Source organism: Pelodiscus sinensis, chromosome 21 (genome assembly GCF_049634645.1).
Source record: "Pelodiscus sinensis isolate JC-2024 chromosome 21, ASM4963464v1, whole genome shotgun sequence".
In the NCBI taxonomy this organism is placed as follows: domain Eukaryota; kingdom Metazoa; phylum Chordata; order Testudines; family Trionychidae; genus Pelodiscus; species Pelodiscus sinensis.
The window spans coordinates 15,330,739-15,349,575 of record NC_134731.1 but is presented as its reverse complement, the minus strand read 5'-3'; the positions used below and the strand labels follow the sequence as shown (position 1 = coordinate 15,349,575).

The following is an 18,837-nucleotide window of genomic DNA, read 5'->3' as shown; positions in this document are numbered from 1 at the left end:
GAACAGACGGGTACAGGGTGTCGGCGTTTCTAGCCCTGAGGGAGGAGATGCCAGGAGCACCGGGGCATTGTGGGAAGTGCTGGCTGCTTAGCCTGGTGGGCAGAGCCTGAGAGGTGCTGACTGGCTCACGCTGGCCACGGTTGGGTTCGGCGGCTTAAGGCTTAATCTTTGTATTAGTGCCCGTCAGTGTGAAAGAAGCTTATTTGCGTGGATATGCAACACACTCAAGTTGCGGCCCAGGGCATGTGCTGAGAGTATCATTGTGGCCCCAGAGGCTTCCAAAGTTGAGTAGCCCTGATCTAAACTAATGCAGCTCTGCATGTAGGCAGAGCCAGAGTGCCGGATGGTCACTGATTGGCTGTGTCTCCAGTCTACAATTCAGAGATACAAACACTGCTCCAAGGGCTGGTCTGCTCTGGGAAACTGACCATGGTTACATTCCCCCTGCATGCCCCTTCTGTTCTGAAATGTGATTTGTCCTTTTCATATGTGTTCACTTTTTTTTTTAATTATATCCTTTGGTATATATGGTTGTGACAATTTTCTTCCACTATTTGATCTGAGGAAGTGGGTCTGGCCTACGAAAGCTCATCATCTAATAAACCATCTTGTTAGTCTTTAAAGTGCTACATCGTCCTGTTTTTTATTCCCTTGAAAGGTGCTTCAAAGACGAAATCTACAAGTGCCAAAGCCTGGCACATCCCAGCTCCGTAATCAAAACAACAACAGACCTCTTCAGCCCCGGGCTCTTTACAGGAAAAATCTCGCCTCTTTTTCTCCTTGCAAAGCATCCACAAGCAGAGTGGGGAATTCCCTCCCCCTCCCCCCCCCCCCCCCGCTTCAATTTGATTTGTTATTGGAAATAATTTGCCAAATCATTTCCAACCATCCTGCTCCGCATGCACCCCAACGGGGAGATTTCCCTTTGAAATGTGAGCTATTTCGATGGACACCGTGTGAAATAACATCAGATAACCTATTTTAATTGTAGAATAGTGATAGAAATGTAGCCGTGTTAGTCTGGTGATGCTGAAACAAAATACAGGACTGTGTAGCATACATAGCTATGTAGCTACATAGTCCTGTATTTTGTTTCAGCTACACCAGACTAACATGGCTACATTTCTATCACTATTCTACATGCAAGGCACTACATTTAGCCATTTGGAATGGAAATCCATCAACCATATGAAAAAACTTGCACAGATACAGACAGACAGCATCTTTCTATCCAAGTGCAAGAAGATGGACATTGTACCCAAAGGACTGAAAGTGAACAATCCATTAAGATCAACATACCGCACTGACTACAGTGAAAGACTGCCTCACACTATCCAAGAAATTAAGGAACCACCTGATAAGTATTTTATACAAGAAACAGAAAAACATCAAGAATGACATTTCTAACTTAGAGAGTCTCATCTCAAGACAAACATCCACACCGACTGACACCTTGCAAGACTTTTGTTCCACCAGACAAGAATCGACTATACACACTTCTATTCCCTACAACAAAGAAAAGACAATGTTAGTCTTTAAAGTGCTACATAGTCCTCTATTTTAATTGGACAGTGTCATGAAGTGGGACTCTTCTATCATATTTTGTGAGGCCCGCCTGTGCCTCAGTTTTCCCTAGGTGCAGCAGGGTGTAGGAAGGTGAAAATGGCATCTAGCTATCAGGGGGGCTCAGGCCAGCTTCTGAGAAGACCATGGCAAACCCAACGGGACTTTGATTCCTAACAAGTGACTATGGCTGGCCCATCATTCTCCGAGGGCAATGTTTGCCCAGCTGGAGAAGAGAGGCCAGAGGAGGACCCCAGGGGCTCACTAGCTCTAGGCCGGTGGTTCTCAAACGTATTTGATCCCACCCCACTTCTTAGGGTCTGTAGTAGTTTATCCCCTTCATTCCCACGAGTACATAGACCAATAAAACCCACCACCCACAGGCCGCTTTGCTTCTCACAGAGCCACCGCTCCATCGTCGGAAGAGCACACACGTGACAGACAGTGCAATGTGCACCCCGCGCCGCAGCCGCCGGAGTCCCGCCCAGAGGCATGGAAACGCAGCACGCCGTCTGGAGTCGGTGCCCAGCACCATCTGAGGGCCTGCTGGGTCGGGCGGAGCTTTGCTTTGTGAGTGTGTTGCTGGGGAAAATCGGCACAGGCTGGGTTTCCCCCCTTAAAGTTTCTCCCGCACACCCAGAATACACTCCACCTCCCTCTCACCGCCCGTTTCAGAACCTCTGCTCTAGGACTCCCGGGCTGCATTCCAGTGGATTAATAAACCCGGCTGTGGCCGAGCGGCCTGCGGATGCCCCTGAAGGAGCACTGCTCTTTCAGGTGGCCATCTCTGAGGGTCTTGCTGGCCAGAGCTACGCGGCTTACCCTGGTGCTGGAGTGAGACCCATAAGGGGGCTGCAGGGGTCCTGCTTAGAGACTGTGCTCAAGCCAGGCCCAGAGTAGCCCCCATCCTGTGGGTCTGTGGCTGGCATTGAGCAGGACACCCGTGAGGTGCACCTCCTCATGGCAAGGAGTGGGGGAGCAGGCCCCTGCCTCAGTTTCCCCACTAAGTGCATCCCCACCTTCACCTGGCTCAGCCCTCCCGTCACAGCTAGCAGAGCCCTAAATCACTGACCAAGAAGCCACAGAACAAAGACATCTATGGACAGCTGGGTTTGCTTTTGGTCCTTTCTGGGTCATCCATCTCTCGGCCACCTGGACTGCCAGGGCCTGGCCTAGAAACCACCAGCAGGTGCAAACAGGCCGGTCAAGCAGGGGCCCTAGCTTGGCTCCCCCGGCGAGCACTGCTGGCCTTTTCTCCTCACTACCAGGCAGGCTCTGCCCCTCGCAGCCCCTCCTGACTGCCTGACACCTGCTGCAGCTGATGGGTCTCCCAGCAGCACACGAACCCTTCCAGCTCTGTGTGCGGTTGGCAACCCCCTCGCAGACACGTACACCCCATGGTGGCTGTGGTGCCCCTAGGAGCTCCTGCAGTGAGAATGCCCCGGGTCCGCCTGAGCTGCGGCACATGGGCAGCCAGCCTCGGCGGGGGAGAGAGGAAGGGCAAAAGGCAGCTCCTGCCCTGGGGGCTTCCAGTCTATGTCCTTGGCAGGCCTAAATGGGTGCATCTGCATTGATTTCAGGGGGCACCACTGAATTGCACCAGCTGAGGGTCAGACCTGCCTTTTTGGGGGCCCCAGAGGTTCATTACCTCATTGGTGCGGGGGGGAGGGGGCCTGCACCATGCCCAGAGGAACGGAAGAAAAACGCAGCATCTCTCCGCTTCCCTGCTTTCATTCCGATCAATAAACCAGCTTCCTTCCTTCTCCCAGAGGACCTGCCCATCCCACGCGCTGCTGACCATCCGGCGCGCACCAGGCTCGGCAAACGTAGCCAGGGCTGTCCTCGGGGCTAGGCGCATGCTGCCCAAACCTGGACCCAGGGGTTTGGGTCAGTGCACTAGAGATGGCGTCAGAGCTGCAGCTGCGCCTGCGAACCAGCCCAGCTCCACCGCTGGGAACCTCGTTCAGGAACCAGCTGAGAAATGCGGCTCAAACGTGGAACTTTTCTGGAGTGCCAAAGCCTTTGGATGCAGACTGGGGTGCGTCTCTCGCCCCAACGTGTCCCGTGCCCGCTGCAGTGCCAGGGACATGAGATAACGCAATCACCACTCCCCCGCCCTGAGACGCTGGCACGGCAGACAGCTGGCATGAGCAGATGTGAGCAGCTCAGGCCAGGCCTGCACTGATGCCCTTGTCGGGCTGAATTTATCCCACCTCAAACACAGCCCGTCCCAGAATTCCCCATCTCCTGGGCTCTGCCACGCCAGCGACATGGCCCCAGGGGCTCTCAATGTCCCCACTCGGTAACCTGCCCCGCCATCGGCAAGGAGCGGCTCCTGGTTTGAAAGTTGGGTGGATTTTTAATGGAATGCCTGGAAGGGAGGCAGAGCAGCCCCCTCTGGGCGGCTGGGATTGGCTGTGCAGGCAGGGGCTCAGACGCCGTGTGCAATCGACATGACAGACGGGGGAGAGGGAGGTACGCCGCCACAGCTCAGGCCTGAATAAATCAGGCGCTGCGCTCCAACTAGCCTCGCTCACGCTCTCAACGGCGCAAGCCTGAACACATGCGCCAGCTCCAGCCGGCTGTCAGACAACAGGGAGCCCGCGGGGCGGTGAATCGGGGCAAACGGGGAAGGAAGAGAGCAGGAGGGAAAAAGGCAGAGGAGTGTGGCCGACCCACTGTAGAAACATACATCGAAATGCACAGCAGGAAGAGAGCGGCCAGGCTGGGATCCGCCCAGAGATTAGCAGGATCCGAGAACCCCAGCGCTGCCCTGACTTTGAATGTCTGGTGTCACTCGAGGGGGAGTTGGGGTGGTGGGGGAAAGACTTGGGTGCTGGCAATTCCCTCCCTTCCTTCCAAGCCATTTCTTTCCCGTGGTTCCTGGCGGGAGCTGGGCGGGAAATGGAAAATGTTTGCCCTGGACAATGTTTCCAGCTTTCGACCATTTTCCCATCCCGGCTCCTGGGAAGAAAAGCCAAAACCTGGAATGATTTTTGCCAACTGGAAGTTTGAAAAATCTTTTGGCTCCGTTCCGCCCTGGAGCCAGCCCCACAAAGGGAGCGTGGCCCAGCCCAGGCCTCTGCAGGCGGAAGGAAACCGGCTTTCTCTGGGTAGTTATCGATCAGAACAGAGCCCCTGGGACACACTGGAGCCATGCTCAGCCTTCTTCGTGGCAGGGGATTTATGTGGCACGTGAAGCTCCCCATTCCCATGCCCAGCGTGGCAGCCAGACGTGGGCAGCACCCGCCTCCCACCTAACCTCATACCTTGGTCTGTAGTCAACGAAACTGCACCATTTACACCAGCTGGGGCACTGGCCCTTTGGCCCCCAGGGAGCTGCACCCATTTACCCCAGGGGCGCACACTCCGGGGCAGTGAGGCTGCAATGCACCGGCGGTAGGTCTGCCCCCCAAGTTATCCGGCAGGAAGGAGAGGGGTGGAGAAAGCAGAATGCCTGTCACGGAGGGGGAAGTTTTGACATCCACTCCCCGCGGCTCCATGCTTTGATTCACACCGTCCTCCGCTGCGCCGAGGCCTCCCCCAGCAATCACAGCCAGTCTGCTTCCCTCCCCTGCCCCCCCCCCCGCCCCTGTCAGTCAGTGTCAGCAAAGGCTGGACACCGGAGATGCCCTGACACGTCTCAGTGCTGTGGCGTGAAGCAGCCACTGACAGCCTGCATGCAGCGCCTGTGTGCAAAGTGACCTCCCCCCCATGGGTTCTGGGTCTGGGTCCACTTCCCCTAGTGCACAGGCGGCGTGAGGCGACCTGAGAGCTGACCCTGGCTCAGATGTGGACGGGCGGTGTGACCTTCGGCAACTTAGGCACCCCCCTCCCTCCCTTAGTCTGTTTAGATTGTAAACTCACTGGCACGCGCGGCCCCTCTCCCCCAGCTGCTGCAGGAGCTACTTCCATCAGAGAAGCTGGCAACTGCCGCTCTGCTCGGCCCTTCTCTCCCGTTCCTGGGCTGGGTGGCTGGATTCAAGGCTCCTTCACTAAGAAAGAAAAGCCTGCGAGGATCTCGGCCGGAGCAGCTTGGGTCCCCTGGTGCATCAGACCCATGGGCTTCCGGATGCTCTGCGGAGCAGGAGGATCTGGGTGACCGTGGGCTTAGCAGCCCTGCTCCACAGGGCCTGGTCTTGCCAGATTGCTGGGGTCGGCTGCCCTGCCACCAGGAAGTGCCAGTAGCCACGCTCTGCCCTGCCCAGTGACGGGCCTCCAGCAGGTCAGAGACACTGACAGATCGGCTGCACTCATCCTGGGGAGCCCAGGCCCGGGGGGACCCGGAGCTGGGAAGAGGAACAGGGAAGACAAGGCAGGAAAGCAAAGAGCACAGGGTGAAGGCACATGCAGAGTCAGCAGGGCTGCAGTGAGCTGCCCCAACAGCCCCCAGGAGAACGGGGGGCTGCATGCACCTGGGGACCGGAGAGGTGCACACGGGCTGCTGGGGAGCTCAGAGGTGTAGGGGAGGGCTGCAGGCTTGTGGGGTGAAGGTGTCTGCGCATGCGGGGAAGCGGCAGATGTATGGGATGCTGAGCTTATAGCTTGGTCCTGCCTTGAGGGCGGGGGGCTGGACTCGATGACCTCTCAATCTCCCTTCCAGTCCTATGATTCTGTGATTCTATGATCACCACCACAAGGTCAGCATTTTCCAAGAGCTCCCCGAAGCTGCTTCCTCTTCCAAATAGAGGGTAACGCCACTGCCTTTCTGGGGCCAGCCAGGGCAGGTTCCCACCCTCCCCATGTGCCAGGCCTCAGCCCATGGCATGGTGATGCCAGGGGCTGGGTGCTGGCAGAATGGCTGGCCTCCCTTCCTGGCCCAGGCTGGTTACGGCGATTTAATCTCCTGAAACTCTTGGAAAGTGTGGCCCTCGCAGAGTTCCCCCAGCAATGCGGGCTGGGCAGGGCGGAAGGAATTCATATGAATGAGTTCATTGACACCGAAATGGCCTCGTTAGCACGGCAGCTGGCGACAGTCCCTCCAGCCTGCCTCATCGCATGGCCACCCAGGCCCTAAAGGCAGCCCCCCATCTCTGCTGGGCAGAACTCCAGCCCTGCTTTGGACAGCTCGGCACCCCCCGCGGGCAGCGCTGCACGGGGGTTTCGCAGCAGAAGCTGGCAGTAGTCAGTGGGTCTGCCACTCTTGGGGGCCAGGCGCAGAGCGGGTAAGGTGTGCACGCTGGAGCCAGTGTGCCAGGGCCTGGCACAATTGGGCACTGCCCTGGGGGGTGGGGCAGTCATGGGGTTTGCCAGGATAGGGAGGGAGAGAGGGAGGGAGGGAGAGAGGGAGGGAGGGAGGTCAGAGAGGAGCAACCCCAAAGGGCTGGCCAGGAAGCTGCATCCTTGGACCAATCTATTGTCCAGTGACTCAGTTTGTCTAATGTGTTATCCTACATCTCAGCCCCTGCAAATCCACAGAGACCTGCTTCATGGCCAGGGGTGCCCACAGCCGCAGGTGTGGGTAGGGCTGTGGATAGCCGAGGCTTAGTCTTGCGGATACACATATGGATGCAGATATGAATTTTGTATCTATACAGGGCTCAACCCATACATACCCATCACACATCCATCCATCCATCCATCCTCCTACACACTCAGCATCCATCCATCCCCCCATCAATCCATCCCCATACACACTGAGCATCCATCCAGCCCCATACACACCTACACCGAGGCTGCTGATTTAAGGTGACTGATAGAAACTCCATGAAACTCAGCAGCTTAGCCAAGCTCCGACCCAACTCACCACATGACTCGAGCTCCATAAGTCACTAGCTGGGAGGCCGTGTCTCCAGCCCTGTGGGCTATTTGGGGGGCTCTGTCTCTCCTTGCACCCCCCTTCCCAGTTCTTCAGCATCCTTCAAAAATGTGGCACCAGGACTGGATCAGTCTCACTTGGTTGCCTGCAAAGGTACCATCCCCTCACCGCTCACTGCCCCCCTCGGCATCACTCGCAGGTTGTAGCGTGGGGCTGCAGCCCAGCAAAGCCGCAGGGCCATTATCAAGCCTGGCAGGACAGCGCATGCAAGAGAGGCTCAAAGGCCTGGGGATGAAGAGAAATGGCCAGGACGAGGTGATTTGTCATGTTCAGGAGAAGGGCTAGATGGGCCTTTTGCCCTGGGCAACGGGAACAAGGGCGGGGATAGTCCGGGGAGCAGCAGGGCTGGGAATCTAGAACCAGTGAACGGCCTTGCCTCCCCATGCAGCAACCTGCCAGCTAGCAGCTGTGAAGAGTCAGCCAGACCAATGCCGGCGTTCACAGGGAGTCGAAGGCAGGCCGGCCCTTTCAGAGGCTTTGGGGTTCAGCTCTGACACTGGGGCAGCGAGCGATTGTCAGGGACCTTCGGAGAAGTAGGAAAGGTCGCAACACAATGAGGCGGAAGGATAGTTCAGTGGTTAGGTCACAGGCCTGGGTTCAAGTCCCTACAGACTCCCCCTGTGACTGTGGACAAGTCATTCAGCCTCAGCTCTCCATCTGTAAAATGGACGTAAAGCCCTGTGCTGCCTCCTGGGGGCATGGTAAGGCGAGGTAGGTTACAGACTGCGAGGCTCTCCGCTATTGCTGTGCTGGGGCCAGGTACTGGCCTAGCTAGGTCCCTGCTCAGTGCATGGGACTGGCTGGTCTCAGAGCAGGTTTTAAGCAGGGGATGGAGAAGCAGGAACGCGCCCCTGAGTGTGGGATGTCCACACAGTTAACTCAGATCTCCTGGGCTTTGACTCTTGCTGCGGCACTGCAGAAGAACAGAATGGATGGAGCCCTTATGGAGAAGGCAGGACCCTGGGCCTCAGCAGAACTGGGTCCTTGTTCTCTCCCGGACTCCTGGCTTGCTCTTTAAGAACATGAGAACAGCCAGGCTGGGTCAGACCAAAGGTCCATCCAGCCCAATGTCCTGTCTGCCACCAGTGGCCAATGCCAGGTGTCCCAGAGAGAGTGAACAGAACAGAGAATTATCATGTGATCCCTCCCCTGTTGCCCATTCCCAGCCTCTGACAAACAGAGGCTAGAGACACCATTCTTGCTCATCCTGGCTAATAGCCATTGATGGACCTAACCTCCATGGATTTCTCTAGCTCTTTTTTGAACTTTGTTAAAGTCCTGGTCTTCAAAACATCCTCTGGCAAGGAGTTCCACAGGTTGACTGTGCGCTGCATGAAGAAAAACTTCCTTTTGTTTGTTTTAAACCTGCTAGCTATTCATTTCATCTGGCGACCCCTTGTTCTTAGGTTATGGGAACAAGTGAATAACTTTTCCTTATTTATTTTCTCCATACTAGTCATATGATAGACCTCTATCCTAGCCCCTCTTGGTCTCCTCTTTGCTAAGCTGAAAAGCCCCAGTCTTTTTAATCTGTCTTCACAGTCTCTCTTCTGGAAAACAGCAGTAGGGATCCTTCTTTCCTCCCCACCTTCTTGTGCATTTCAGTTCGAAGCCCCGTCTCAGTCTGTGCTAGTACAGTGCAGCCATAAGCTGACTCCCGGGCATCAAGAGGCAGTACAAAGAATGATGTTACATCAATCTGTGGAGTGGTCCAGAATGAGCAGGGCACCTACGCAGCTAGAGAGGGCTCGGAAGAGCAGATTGCGTCTGCCTGCTGACAGATCTTCTGTGACTAAACTGCTTGGTGACATAAAAGGTGGAGCGAGAACTCAGACGCTCAATTGCTGCCGGAATGCAGCCGGCACCTCCTGTTAGCTCCATCCTGGGCTGCTGCACTTCTAATACAGTCTGGCTTATTGACGAAGTAATGGACAGTGGCAACACATGTCACAGGGGGGTTTGTGCCTCTCTCAAGTGGATCCTCTCCACGGGGGCTGCGACTTTCTTGTTTCCTTTCCAAAAATGGGAAGCGTGTTAAATGCAAAGCAGCCACCCCATGGCAAGCCAGGAAACGAAGGCAGGAAATGCAGAAAAGAGATGGGAATGGGATGTATTTATACACACTATAAACCGGAGTTTCCAAACTACTTGGGCCCAGATCAAAGGTATTTAGGCACCTGACTTCCACTGATTTGAGGATCTGGACCTCTAGGCCTCGGATGCATGCTGGGTGCTGAGCGCTGTTTAAAATCTCGCCCTTATTCTAGCTCTGCTAGAAATCAGGCCAGGTGGGTGCTGAGACACGTCAATCTAATCCTGTGCTGACGGGTGCTAGTGAAACCCCTATGACAGGCCGCGAGAGGTTATATTTCGTATTCCTTTGTACGTGGGTGCGCATGCTCATGTTTTCTGTTTGTTAATTATTATTCTAGTCGTACCCAATAATTATAATGCCTAGCTCTTACACAGCAGTTTTCCCCAGTAGCTTTCAAACCACGGGGAAAACTGAGGCACAAGGGGGCCGGAAGTGACTTGTCTAAGATCACCCAGCAGGCCACCTGGCAGAGCTGAGAATAGAATCCAGGTTTCCTGAGCCCTACTGCAGTGCTCTATCCACTAGATAACACTGCCTCTAGAAGCCCAACTCAAGGACCAACTCCTTGGGCACTGCACAGCAAAAGTAACAAAATATACACTCCCTGCCTTGGAGATTCTTTGCAGTGCCGCATCTGTTTCATAGACTTTCTTCCTCACTCTCTTCGAGTCAGCTGGATCCATGGATTTCAAAGCACTTTGTGAAGGAAAGGCTGCCTCTTAACCCTCATTTTGTAGCTGGGGAAACTGAGGCACGGTTTGGTTAAGCGTATGGCCTGACAAAATCCAGACGTCCTGAAACACCCCTGATGGGGCCCAGAACTCAACAGTAAAGTGTCCGTGGCCAAGCATTCCCCTAGGGGACAATCTTGCACCGACAGGCAAGTCCTTGCCATCTCTACGGTCTGTGATGCTACCCGTCGGGCCCTGTTGTTTGGATTAGCACCTTTGGAGGAGGCCGGAGAGGATCTAAAGAGCTGAGGGTTCCTTGTGCTGCATCAGAGGGGACATGCCCCACTGGCAGCGCCGGATTTAGGGCAGGTGGAGCGGGCGGCTGCCCCGGGCCCCGCGCTTCCCGAGGCCCCGCGCATGCGCCTTGGCACCACGGCGCATGCGCTGTGTCAAAGGGGGGGACCCCGTGAAATTTTGCTGCCCGGGCCCCGCGGCGCTGCCCTGGGCCCCGCCGCACTCTCATCCGCCCCTGCCCATTGGTTAGTAGCCAGAGACCTGGGCTGGCAGCTGTGTTGCGGTGGTGCAAGAGCACCCCCTAGTGGTCAGTGGAGATAATCCTGTCTCTAATTCCCCACCCCTCCTCTCTGTGACCTCTGTAGATCTTCCCACCCGCTTTCTCCCAGCTTTTTGATACCTTCACAGCCAGGCCAGGATGGGCCTTTCAGCCTTTTGTCAGCTAACGAGGACCTGCCAAAGCCTGCAGTGCTAACGCACAACCGGGCAACCTTGCACACTGGTGCCTTACCGTCTATTTGCCTGGGTCCTGTTACATTATTTGGGCAAGTGGAGGCCCAGAGGCAGGACTCCCTGGGCCCAGGAGAACCAAAGGGTTCCTAGCTGCGACTTCCACTGTAACCCAAAGTTCCTCAAAAGGCCTTTGCAGGCCAAGGCAGAAATATAAAGCGGGTGGAACCCCTTTGAAAGTCAGACTGCGCTCGCCAGGGTCGACCCTGGAAGCCCCGGTACAAGGCGAGGTAGCAATCTGCTGGTGTTTAGATCCAGCGCCTCTGCCGGCCACACTGGAGAACTCGCCCTCCCCCCGTAAGTCAAGGCTACAATACAGACGCTCAATAACGCAATTGAACAAGACTCCAAAGCCGGGGCTCGGCCAGTCGCTGTCGCTCAGAAATCTGCACCAGAGCACTTGCTGGAAGCGAGCCCTGGCTCCGCTTGCTGCAGTCCTGATGCCCTGTGCACGGACCACTCTCCCAATTCAGAGAACAGGCCCCAGGATAAATGTCAGGGTTCAATCTTGCTGTCCTTCCTCGTGCCCCTGGGGCCCGGGAGTCCAATAAGTCTGCTCCATTCATAGGGCCACTTTTCATTCAAAAATCCAAGAGGGTCCCTGTGGTGGGTGTCAATTAAGGGTACGTCTCCACTGCAATCAGAGGGGTAGCTGCGGCATGCGTAGAGACCCCCAAGCTCCAAGAGCAGCAGCAGCGAAGCTGTGACAAGTACAGGCCAGCGCTGCTGTGACTTCATTGCTGTTGGTGGTGCTAGCTAGACCCAAACTAGCTTGGGTCTGTCTCCCTGCTCCAGCCCCACCTCTGACTGCACTCAGACAAACCCACCGATTCAGTTAGGGGCAGCCGGGCTAGGTTTTAGGTTGAGTAGCCACCTCCAAGGCCATCAAAGGTTTTGGACCCATCTTAGTCACCCACGGACCGTTTCTGTATGAAACGTTGCTAAAATTCTTAGACAAGCCTAAAAAGATCTAGAAAACATCCCTCCGGAGCTGAGCTTTTAGTAACGCCGCTAAATTCAAACCATCAAAGCAAAATAAAACCAATGAGTGGACTGGAGTTGGACCAGCCAATTCGTACTACAATCATCAGCCCTTAGAGACATCGTAAGGAGGAGGCGAAGGAGACAGCTAGATCAGGCTGTTTCATTCTAGATCCCAAAGTGCAGGATCAGCCCCTTCATGCAACCCCCCTAAAGCTATGGGCTGAGAAAGGCCTGGGCACAATTTGCCACTTCCCATCTGTGGCTCTCCAAGGGCTTCCCAGAGGACGGTGGGGGTTATGATCCCTGTTTCAGAGATGAGGAAACTAAGGCCTGGGGTAGGAATATGACTTGCCCAAGGACACCTCATGGGCCAGTGGCAGAGCCAGAAAGAGAAGCCAGTTCTAAAGGGAAGGCCAGAACATCTGCAACCAAGCCAGCTGACTACACGTTCACTGATCAGTACCATAAAAACCCAATTTCTGTCAGCGTTACCATCTTTGCTTGGATCTGATTTGGGTTGGGGTCTGACACGGCGCTTGGGGTCCACAGGGAGCGCACAAAGCAGCATGCTTTGCTGCTGCCAGTCTTTGGCTGAAGGTGGCAGAAATTTCCCACGACCTCAGAATCACGCAAGATTCCCACCCTCTCCTGCTGGAAATGCCCCTGCAGGTCTGACCACCACCCAGACTCTGCCCCCCTATCCGATAGGGAGGAGGGAGGCAGAGGTTCCTTTCTGGCCCCGTCACTACACCAGCCCCACACAGCCTGCCCTTCCTGCCAGCCACGCATCTACATCCGGCGCAAAGAAAAGACTCGCTCCGAGCGAGAGGCGCGATTTCAAGTGAACCACTTGGGAAAACAGCCAGACCACAATGTTCAATTTCAGAGGGAAAAATGTTTTTTAAACGAGTTAGTTGCAGCCTTTGAACCACGCCCCCGCCATGCTAAAACCTGAGTTCCTCCCCCTTGCACGAAAGCGGTTAGCTTGTGGCCGCCGTAGGCTCTGGGATTCTTATGCGGCGCCACCGCTAGCGCGCAATAAGCCCTACCCTGCGATAGTGGCAGTTACGCGAATTCAGACACCTTTTGTTACCCTAAATGGAATGGGCTCTAGGGCCAAAAGGCTGCCGGGGTCTCCTAAACCTAGACCCCGTGGCTCAAGGGATGGTGATGCTGAAGGAACACGTGGCAGGCGTTAGCTCGCTGCCCGACCGGAAGGGGCTCCGATGATGAGGAGCATCTCCACGGAACAGAATAGACCAGTCGTTACATTTTCCCCAGGTCGGGCCCCCACCGATCTATGGAGGGGCTCTCCAAGCCAGCTGGAAACCCAGCCCTGGCCTCTGCCACAAACCGGCCACCCCCAGCGTTTCATTCCCTGCTGCTGGTTCATGTTGCGGCCCTAATGCCGCAGAGACTAGACCTGTCAGGCCAGCGATGGGCCAAGCGTGGGGAGGCAGGAGAGCCTGGGTGGTCCGAATCGCACCCCCCGTTTGCCTGGGCTGAGCGTGACATCCAATCCCATCCAGCGCGCCGAGCAGGTCGAGTGCTGCCTCCTCCGCCCCCCTGCAGGCCAGGGAATAATTGAAAAACTCAATAATTTATCAGCGACTTTCACCAAGAGCGGCGGGAAACGAAGCCAGCCAAGCAACACCCTCTCCCGCCTCCACTGGGAGCCAAGCCAGGGAGCCTTCCGATCCTTCCCAAGGCTTCATTTGCTCTGCAGCCTCCTGCCCAAGCCCTGCAACCCACAGGAGGAGGTCGGGGCTTCCCAGCACTGTTTGGCGGTGGAGCTGCGCCGAAGCCCTGGCGCCGTATTGAAGGCTGAGCACATGTCAGGCCTGGCCCAGCAGCAGCCAATGGGAAGATGCACTGAGCAGGAGCAGAGCTCTGGGGGTGTCTTCCTGAGGAGACACAAGGCCTGGGAAGCTAGACACAGGCCGAGCGCGTAGATTTGAATCTATGCTCAGCCCCCCTCGAGGCCGGCCACCGGAGTGAGCTGCACTTTAACACAGCCGCAGGATCGAACCCACTTGGTCAGTGCCCGCGGGGGTGGCCGGTCAGGTTTGACATCGGGTTACCATTGTGCAAAGCCTAAACCAAGCCAGAAAGGAGTGTAGCCTGGAGGTCAGACTCGCTGCTGGGCTTTTCTGACTTGTCAAGGACTTTTCTTGTCAGAGACAAACTTTGCACCACGCCCCCGCCCCCTTTGTGTACACAAGGTTAGTGCTAGTCCCTTAGTACCCACAGGCTGCATTTAGCCTCACAGCAGCCTGGAGAAGCACAGCTCAATGACCTGCTGGTGTGCTGATAGGGAAACCGAGGCACGGAGCGACAACATGACTTTCCCAGTCTGGGTGTGAGAAAAGAATTGAACTCAGGTCTAACTTCGTGCAAGGAAGCAAGCAAACCCATGATGGAGGACAGGTCCACCGATGGCTGTTAGCCAGGATGGGTAGGAAGGGCGTCCTTAGACTGTTTGTTAGAGGCTGGAAATAGGTGACAGGGGGTGGATCTCTCGATGGTTCCCTGTTCTGTTCATTCCTTCTGGGGCACCTGGCACTGACTGCTGGTGGCAGGCAGGACACTGGGCTAGATGGACCTTAGTCTGGCCCAGCCTGGCCGCTCCTACGGTCCTGTCAATGACTCACTCAAAGCACAGGCGATCCTCCCTCCTCCTTCACCTCAAACCCATGTTATTTCTGCAGCACCGAATTCCTAACCTGGATCTTGCCAAGGGCCCTGGGTGTCTGCAAGATCCAGCTTTCGGAAGAGCCTAGGGCTGGATGTTCACGTGCTCAGGGCCAGTCGCCCCCACATGCCACTTAAAAATCTGGGAACCAGGCACCTGAGGTGTGTGGCCTTTGTTCTCCGTCAGGCCAATGACGTTGTGAGAGGCGCCCCCTCCTCTCCCCACAATAGGAAGGGAGAACAATGTAGCCAACAGGAAACACATATTTACTGCCTCGTCTCTCAGAACCACCCTCCGGTACCCCGGCTGCCCTTTGCCCGGGGACTAGGAGTCCCTTGAGCCTGGAGGATGTGACCCAGACCGGGAGCAATGGGGGCTGAAACATACAACATGAGACAGTGGAACTCACTGGCACTGGATTTAGCTGAGGCCAAGGATTTAGAAAGATTCAAAGATAGAAATGTATTTGTTGTTCTCCTAGGCAGGGGTGGGCATAGCCACTTGATCAAGGCCTGCCCTGGAGGGAGGCGGGGGGTGAGAGACTGTGTGTCCCTGCCCCGTCTCCAGGCCCCGATTGGCCAGGGGTCAGGGGAGCTTACAGAGTCTCTCCCCACACCAGGAGCGTGTGGGCGTAGATGGAGCCGCCAGCTGTTCAAAACAGCTGGTGGTTCGCGTTAGGTGCCGCGTGACCCTGGCAGGGGGCGAGAGAGTTCACGCGCTCCCTCACTCCCAGGCCCCGCCCCCTGCTTCAATGATTGGCCTGGGGGCAAGGTAGCACGCAGAGTCTCTCGCGCGGCCCTGAGTGACACGTGGAGGGAACCCATGTGGCTGGGGCTGCTGCAGGAGGGAGCCTGCCTCAGGGACCCTGTCGGGCTGCTGGCCGGGAGCCACCTAAGGTAACTGATCCCCGGCCTGAGCCTGCTTCCAATCCCAGCTCCTGCCTCTGACACCCCAGCCCCTCCCACTTCCCAACTCCCTGCCCCAGGTCACCACTCAAATCCTCTGCACATACATCCCACCCCCCATCACAATTCCCTCCCGGCCCCTGAACCCCCCACGACACCCCTCCCCCAGGTCAAAATTCCCTCCTGCGCCCCTCCTCCCTCCCGGCCCCTGAACCTCCCTGACACCCCTCCCCCAGGTCAAAATTCCCTCCTGGCCCCTTCTCCCTCCTGGCCCCTGCATCCTAATAACCTGCCCCAAGTCACAGCCCCTCCCTCACCTAAACTCCCTCCCAGACCCCACACCCTCTCCTGCACCCCAGTCTCATCCCCCGAGCTCCCTTCTGTACCCAACCTCCCACCCAGGCCCTCTGCATAGAGCAATGTGGCCCTTGGCTACTTTCCAAAACCTTGGTGTGGTCCCTAATCAAATATTACTGCCCCCTCCCCCGCTCTAAGGCGCCACAGGATGACTCGTGCTTCCGAGTGCGAACTGTTAACGTTCATCCAGTCTGGAAGGGCAAAACCTCCCAGCCTCCAACAAGGATCAGACCTGCACGCGGGTGAGGTTTCCTGCACCTTCCTCGCAGGCGCTGGGCGTGGTCTGAGACGAGACCCTGGGCGAAGTGGCTTGCGGGCATGACCAGTCTGGCGCTTCCTGTGTCCCTGACTGAAAGGGGAAGGCCAAGGCATATTTCCAACGCAAGCCACCCCCTTCTCCTCACCCAGCGCTCGAATGATTAGATCCCCTCCCCCCAGCTCCGTGTGCCCTGTTTTAGCGGGGACGCGTTCCGAACCTCACTCCGCTGGGCATTTCCTCTGGGTTCAGTCCTATGGCTGAACTGTGCCTGGTTTCTCCAGTCCCGCCTGCGCCCTGACGAGAGACACGCTCTGCGTGGCTGCGCTGCCAGCCAGAGAACCTGGCCTGGGGCCAGGCTTGCTGCAAAGGAATCCGGGCCAGCCTTCGGAGCCGGAAGGATGGAGACAGCCTCTCTGCGTGTGTGAAAGCACCACCACCCTCCTCCCGGCCCTCCGCTGGCAGCCCCAGACAGCTCTGGGTGCTGTCAGTGCCGATGTCGTCTGGCCTGCCTACCCAGCTGCAGAAAGGCCTACGGTGGGAACCTGTCAGCACAGGCCGGGAGAGAGCGACGGAGATGGAAAAGAAGGGTCATGTGTGGAGAAGGCAGACGGTTCCCCTGTGATCGGACACAGAGCGCCTGGAGAACCAGGAGGCAGCCGCTTGGCCACCTTGTCGCTTCTGAGTGAGACAGACACGCGTGGACACGTTACGCTTCGGGCTCACACTCCGATCGTTCTCTGCAGTCACCCACAGGCCGGGCTCAGTCGGATCTGGCCCCCGAATACTGTGGGGCAGATCCCAAGAGGGCACAGACCCGCCTGGATGGGGGAAGAGGGAACGAAGAAGAGGCCCATCTTGGGGCAGGACTCGGGGCCAGAGGGGGTAGATCCCTGTGCTCCTCGGGGCCAGATGGGGTAGATCCATGATGTGCTGGGAGACAGGCATGAGCACAATTGGGAAGGAGGAGGGTGGAACAGGGGGTCCGTCATGGGGCCCCGTGTTTGGTAGCAGCAGCCTGACCTGGGTGCTATCCCAATCGGACACAGCGACCCATCGCATCAAGGGGTGTGTCTAGACTACACCTCTCTGCCGACAGAGAGATGTAGATTAGGCACATCGAAATTGCTAATGAAGCCGGGATTTAAATTATCCCATGTCTCATTAGCATAAACATGGCCACCACTTTTTTCGACATTTTGAAAAAAAAACGGCAGTCTAGATGCGGATCTGTTGAAAATAAACCCTCTCTCGACAGATCCTATAAACCTCATTTTTTGAGGGTCGAAAAAAGCAGCGGCCATGTTTATGCTAATAAGACATGGGATATTTAAATCACAGCTTCATTAGCAATTTCGATGTGCTTGATTTGCATCCCTCTGTTGACAGAGGGATGGAGTCTAGACGGAGCCGAGGAGAGAAACCGCCACATGCACCGCCTCCTCCCCCACCCAGCCTCTCTGCCACTTCTGCCTCCCCACGACGGGCCCGGGGAAGGCGGCAGGGCCTGCAGCACCTGCGCTCTTGGGTGAAGCCACTCGGGCCCAGCTCCTCAAAGGGAGTGAGGTTCTGAACTTCCATTGGACGCGCCGGGCGCTTGGTACCGTGGGGGCCTGCGCCTTCACCTGGGCCAGGTGATATGGGGCGGAATGAGGCAACGGCCCATGGCCCCAACCAGAAGAGCTTCTGCTTAAACTTCAAAATCCCCACTGGAGGTGCACAAGGCACCAGAGAGATGCTAAGTCTTTATTATGACGGAGCAGCCCAGGCCTGGGTGGTAGTGGGGCGCGTGGTGGAGAAATTCAGTCCCCAGACCAGGCTGTATGTGGGGCTGGGGACCTGGGAGTCCCAGACACGGCCCTGCTCTGGGGGGAGGATGGGAGATGGCCTGGCTGGCATGTGGCCTCTTAGGACCCCGCGCGGCAGGAGAGGGGTGTGTCTAGGCTGCACTGTGCAGCGTGGGCTTTGCTAGGCGGGAGCCGGGTCCCCCACGCCACCCTCAGGGCTGTAGCCTCCTCCAGAAGCCCCATCACTCACCCTTGCTCCTCCATCATCTCCTGCAGCTCCATGCACTTCAGCTCCACCCTCCGCTTCCGCTCGTGATCCAGGATCTCCCGGTGAGCCTTCTTCACCAGGCTGGGCTCCACCAGCCGCACCTCCTCCTCTGGCTTGGGCCAGGTGCCGGAGGCGCCGGGCTGGGCAAAGCCATTGGCCGCCTCCTGGGGGGACGGCATCTTGGCCCCGTTGTTATACAGTGCCATGCGGGCGGCCGCCCTGCAACTCCACAGCCCCTGCAAGGGACAGAAACACCGTCAGGGGAAGTCAGTTCCCACTTCCCAACCCGGAGGGACGAAAAAAGCCGGCTGAGCGCTAAGCCACCTTGTTAAATCCACACTGACAGCTCCGTGGGGGAGGAGCTGTTCTAAGCTGCTTCTCAGCCCTGGGGGGAGCCCAGCCGACAAAGGCGGCCTTTCTAGGCCAGGAAGGGGCCAGGAATTGGGGGTGCAAGTGAAAGGAGAGTGAACGAAAAACGACGGGCCCAGATCCCAGGTCACCCAGCCATCAAGGCATCACTCGAAGACCCTCCTTCCGAAGGCCATCCCATCCCTGGCCCCGCTGGGGTGCCACTCTGCTTTGCCCCCGTGGCCTCACTCAGCCACCTGACTAGAAGCGGCATCTGGATGTGTCGTGT

General features: G+C 56.9%; 1 protein-coding gene across 1 annotated transcript in view; it reads right to left on the bottom strand.

The window, feature by feature from the left end:
* LOC102452366 (uncharacterized) overlaps positions 1-18,425 on the bottom strand; it is an 87,797-nt gene extending 69,372 nt beyond the window's left edge. The window contains exon 1 of the mRNA XM_075904953.1: positions 18,183-18,425. Within this exon, the coding sequence (XP_075761068.1) occupies positions 18,183-18,406 (224 nt within the window). The 5' untranslated portion in view covers positions 18,407-18,425. The remainder of the gene's footprint in view (positions 1-18,182) is intronic.
* Between the last annotated feature and the right edge of the window lie 412 nt (positions 18,426-18,837).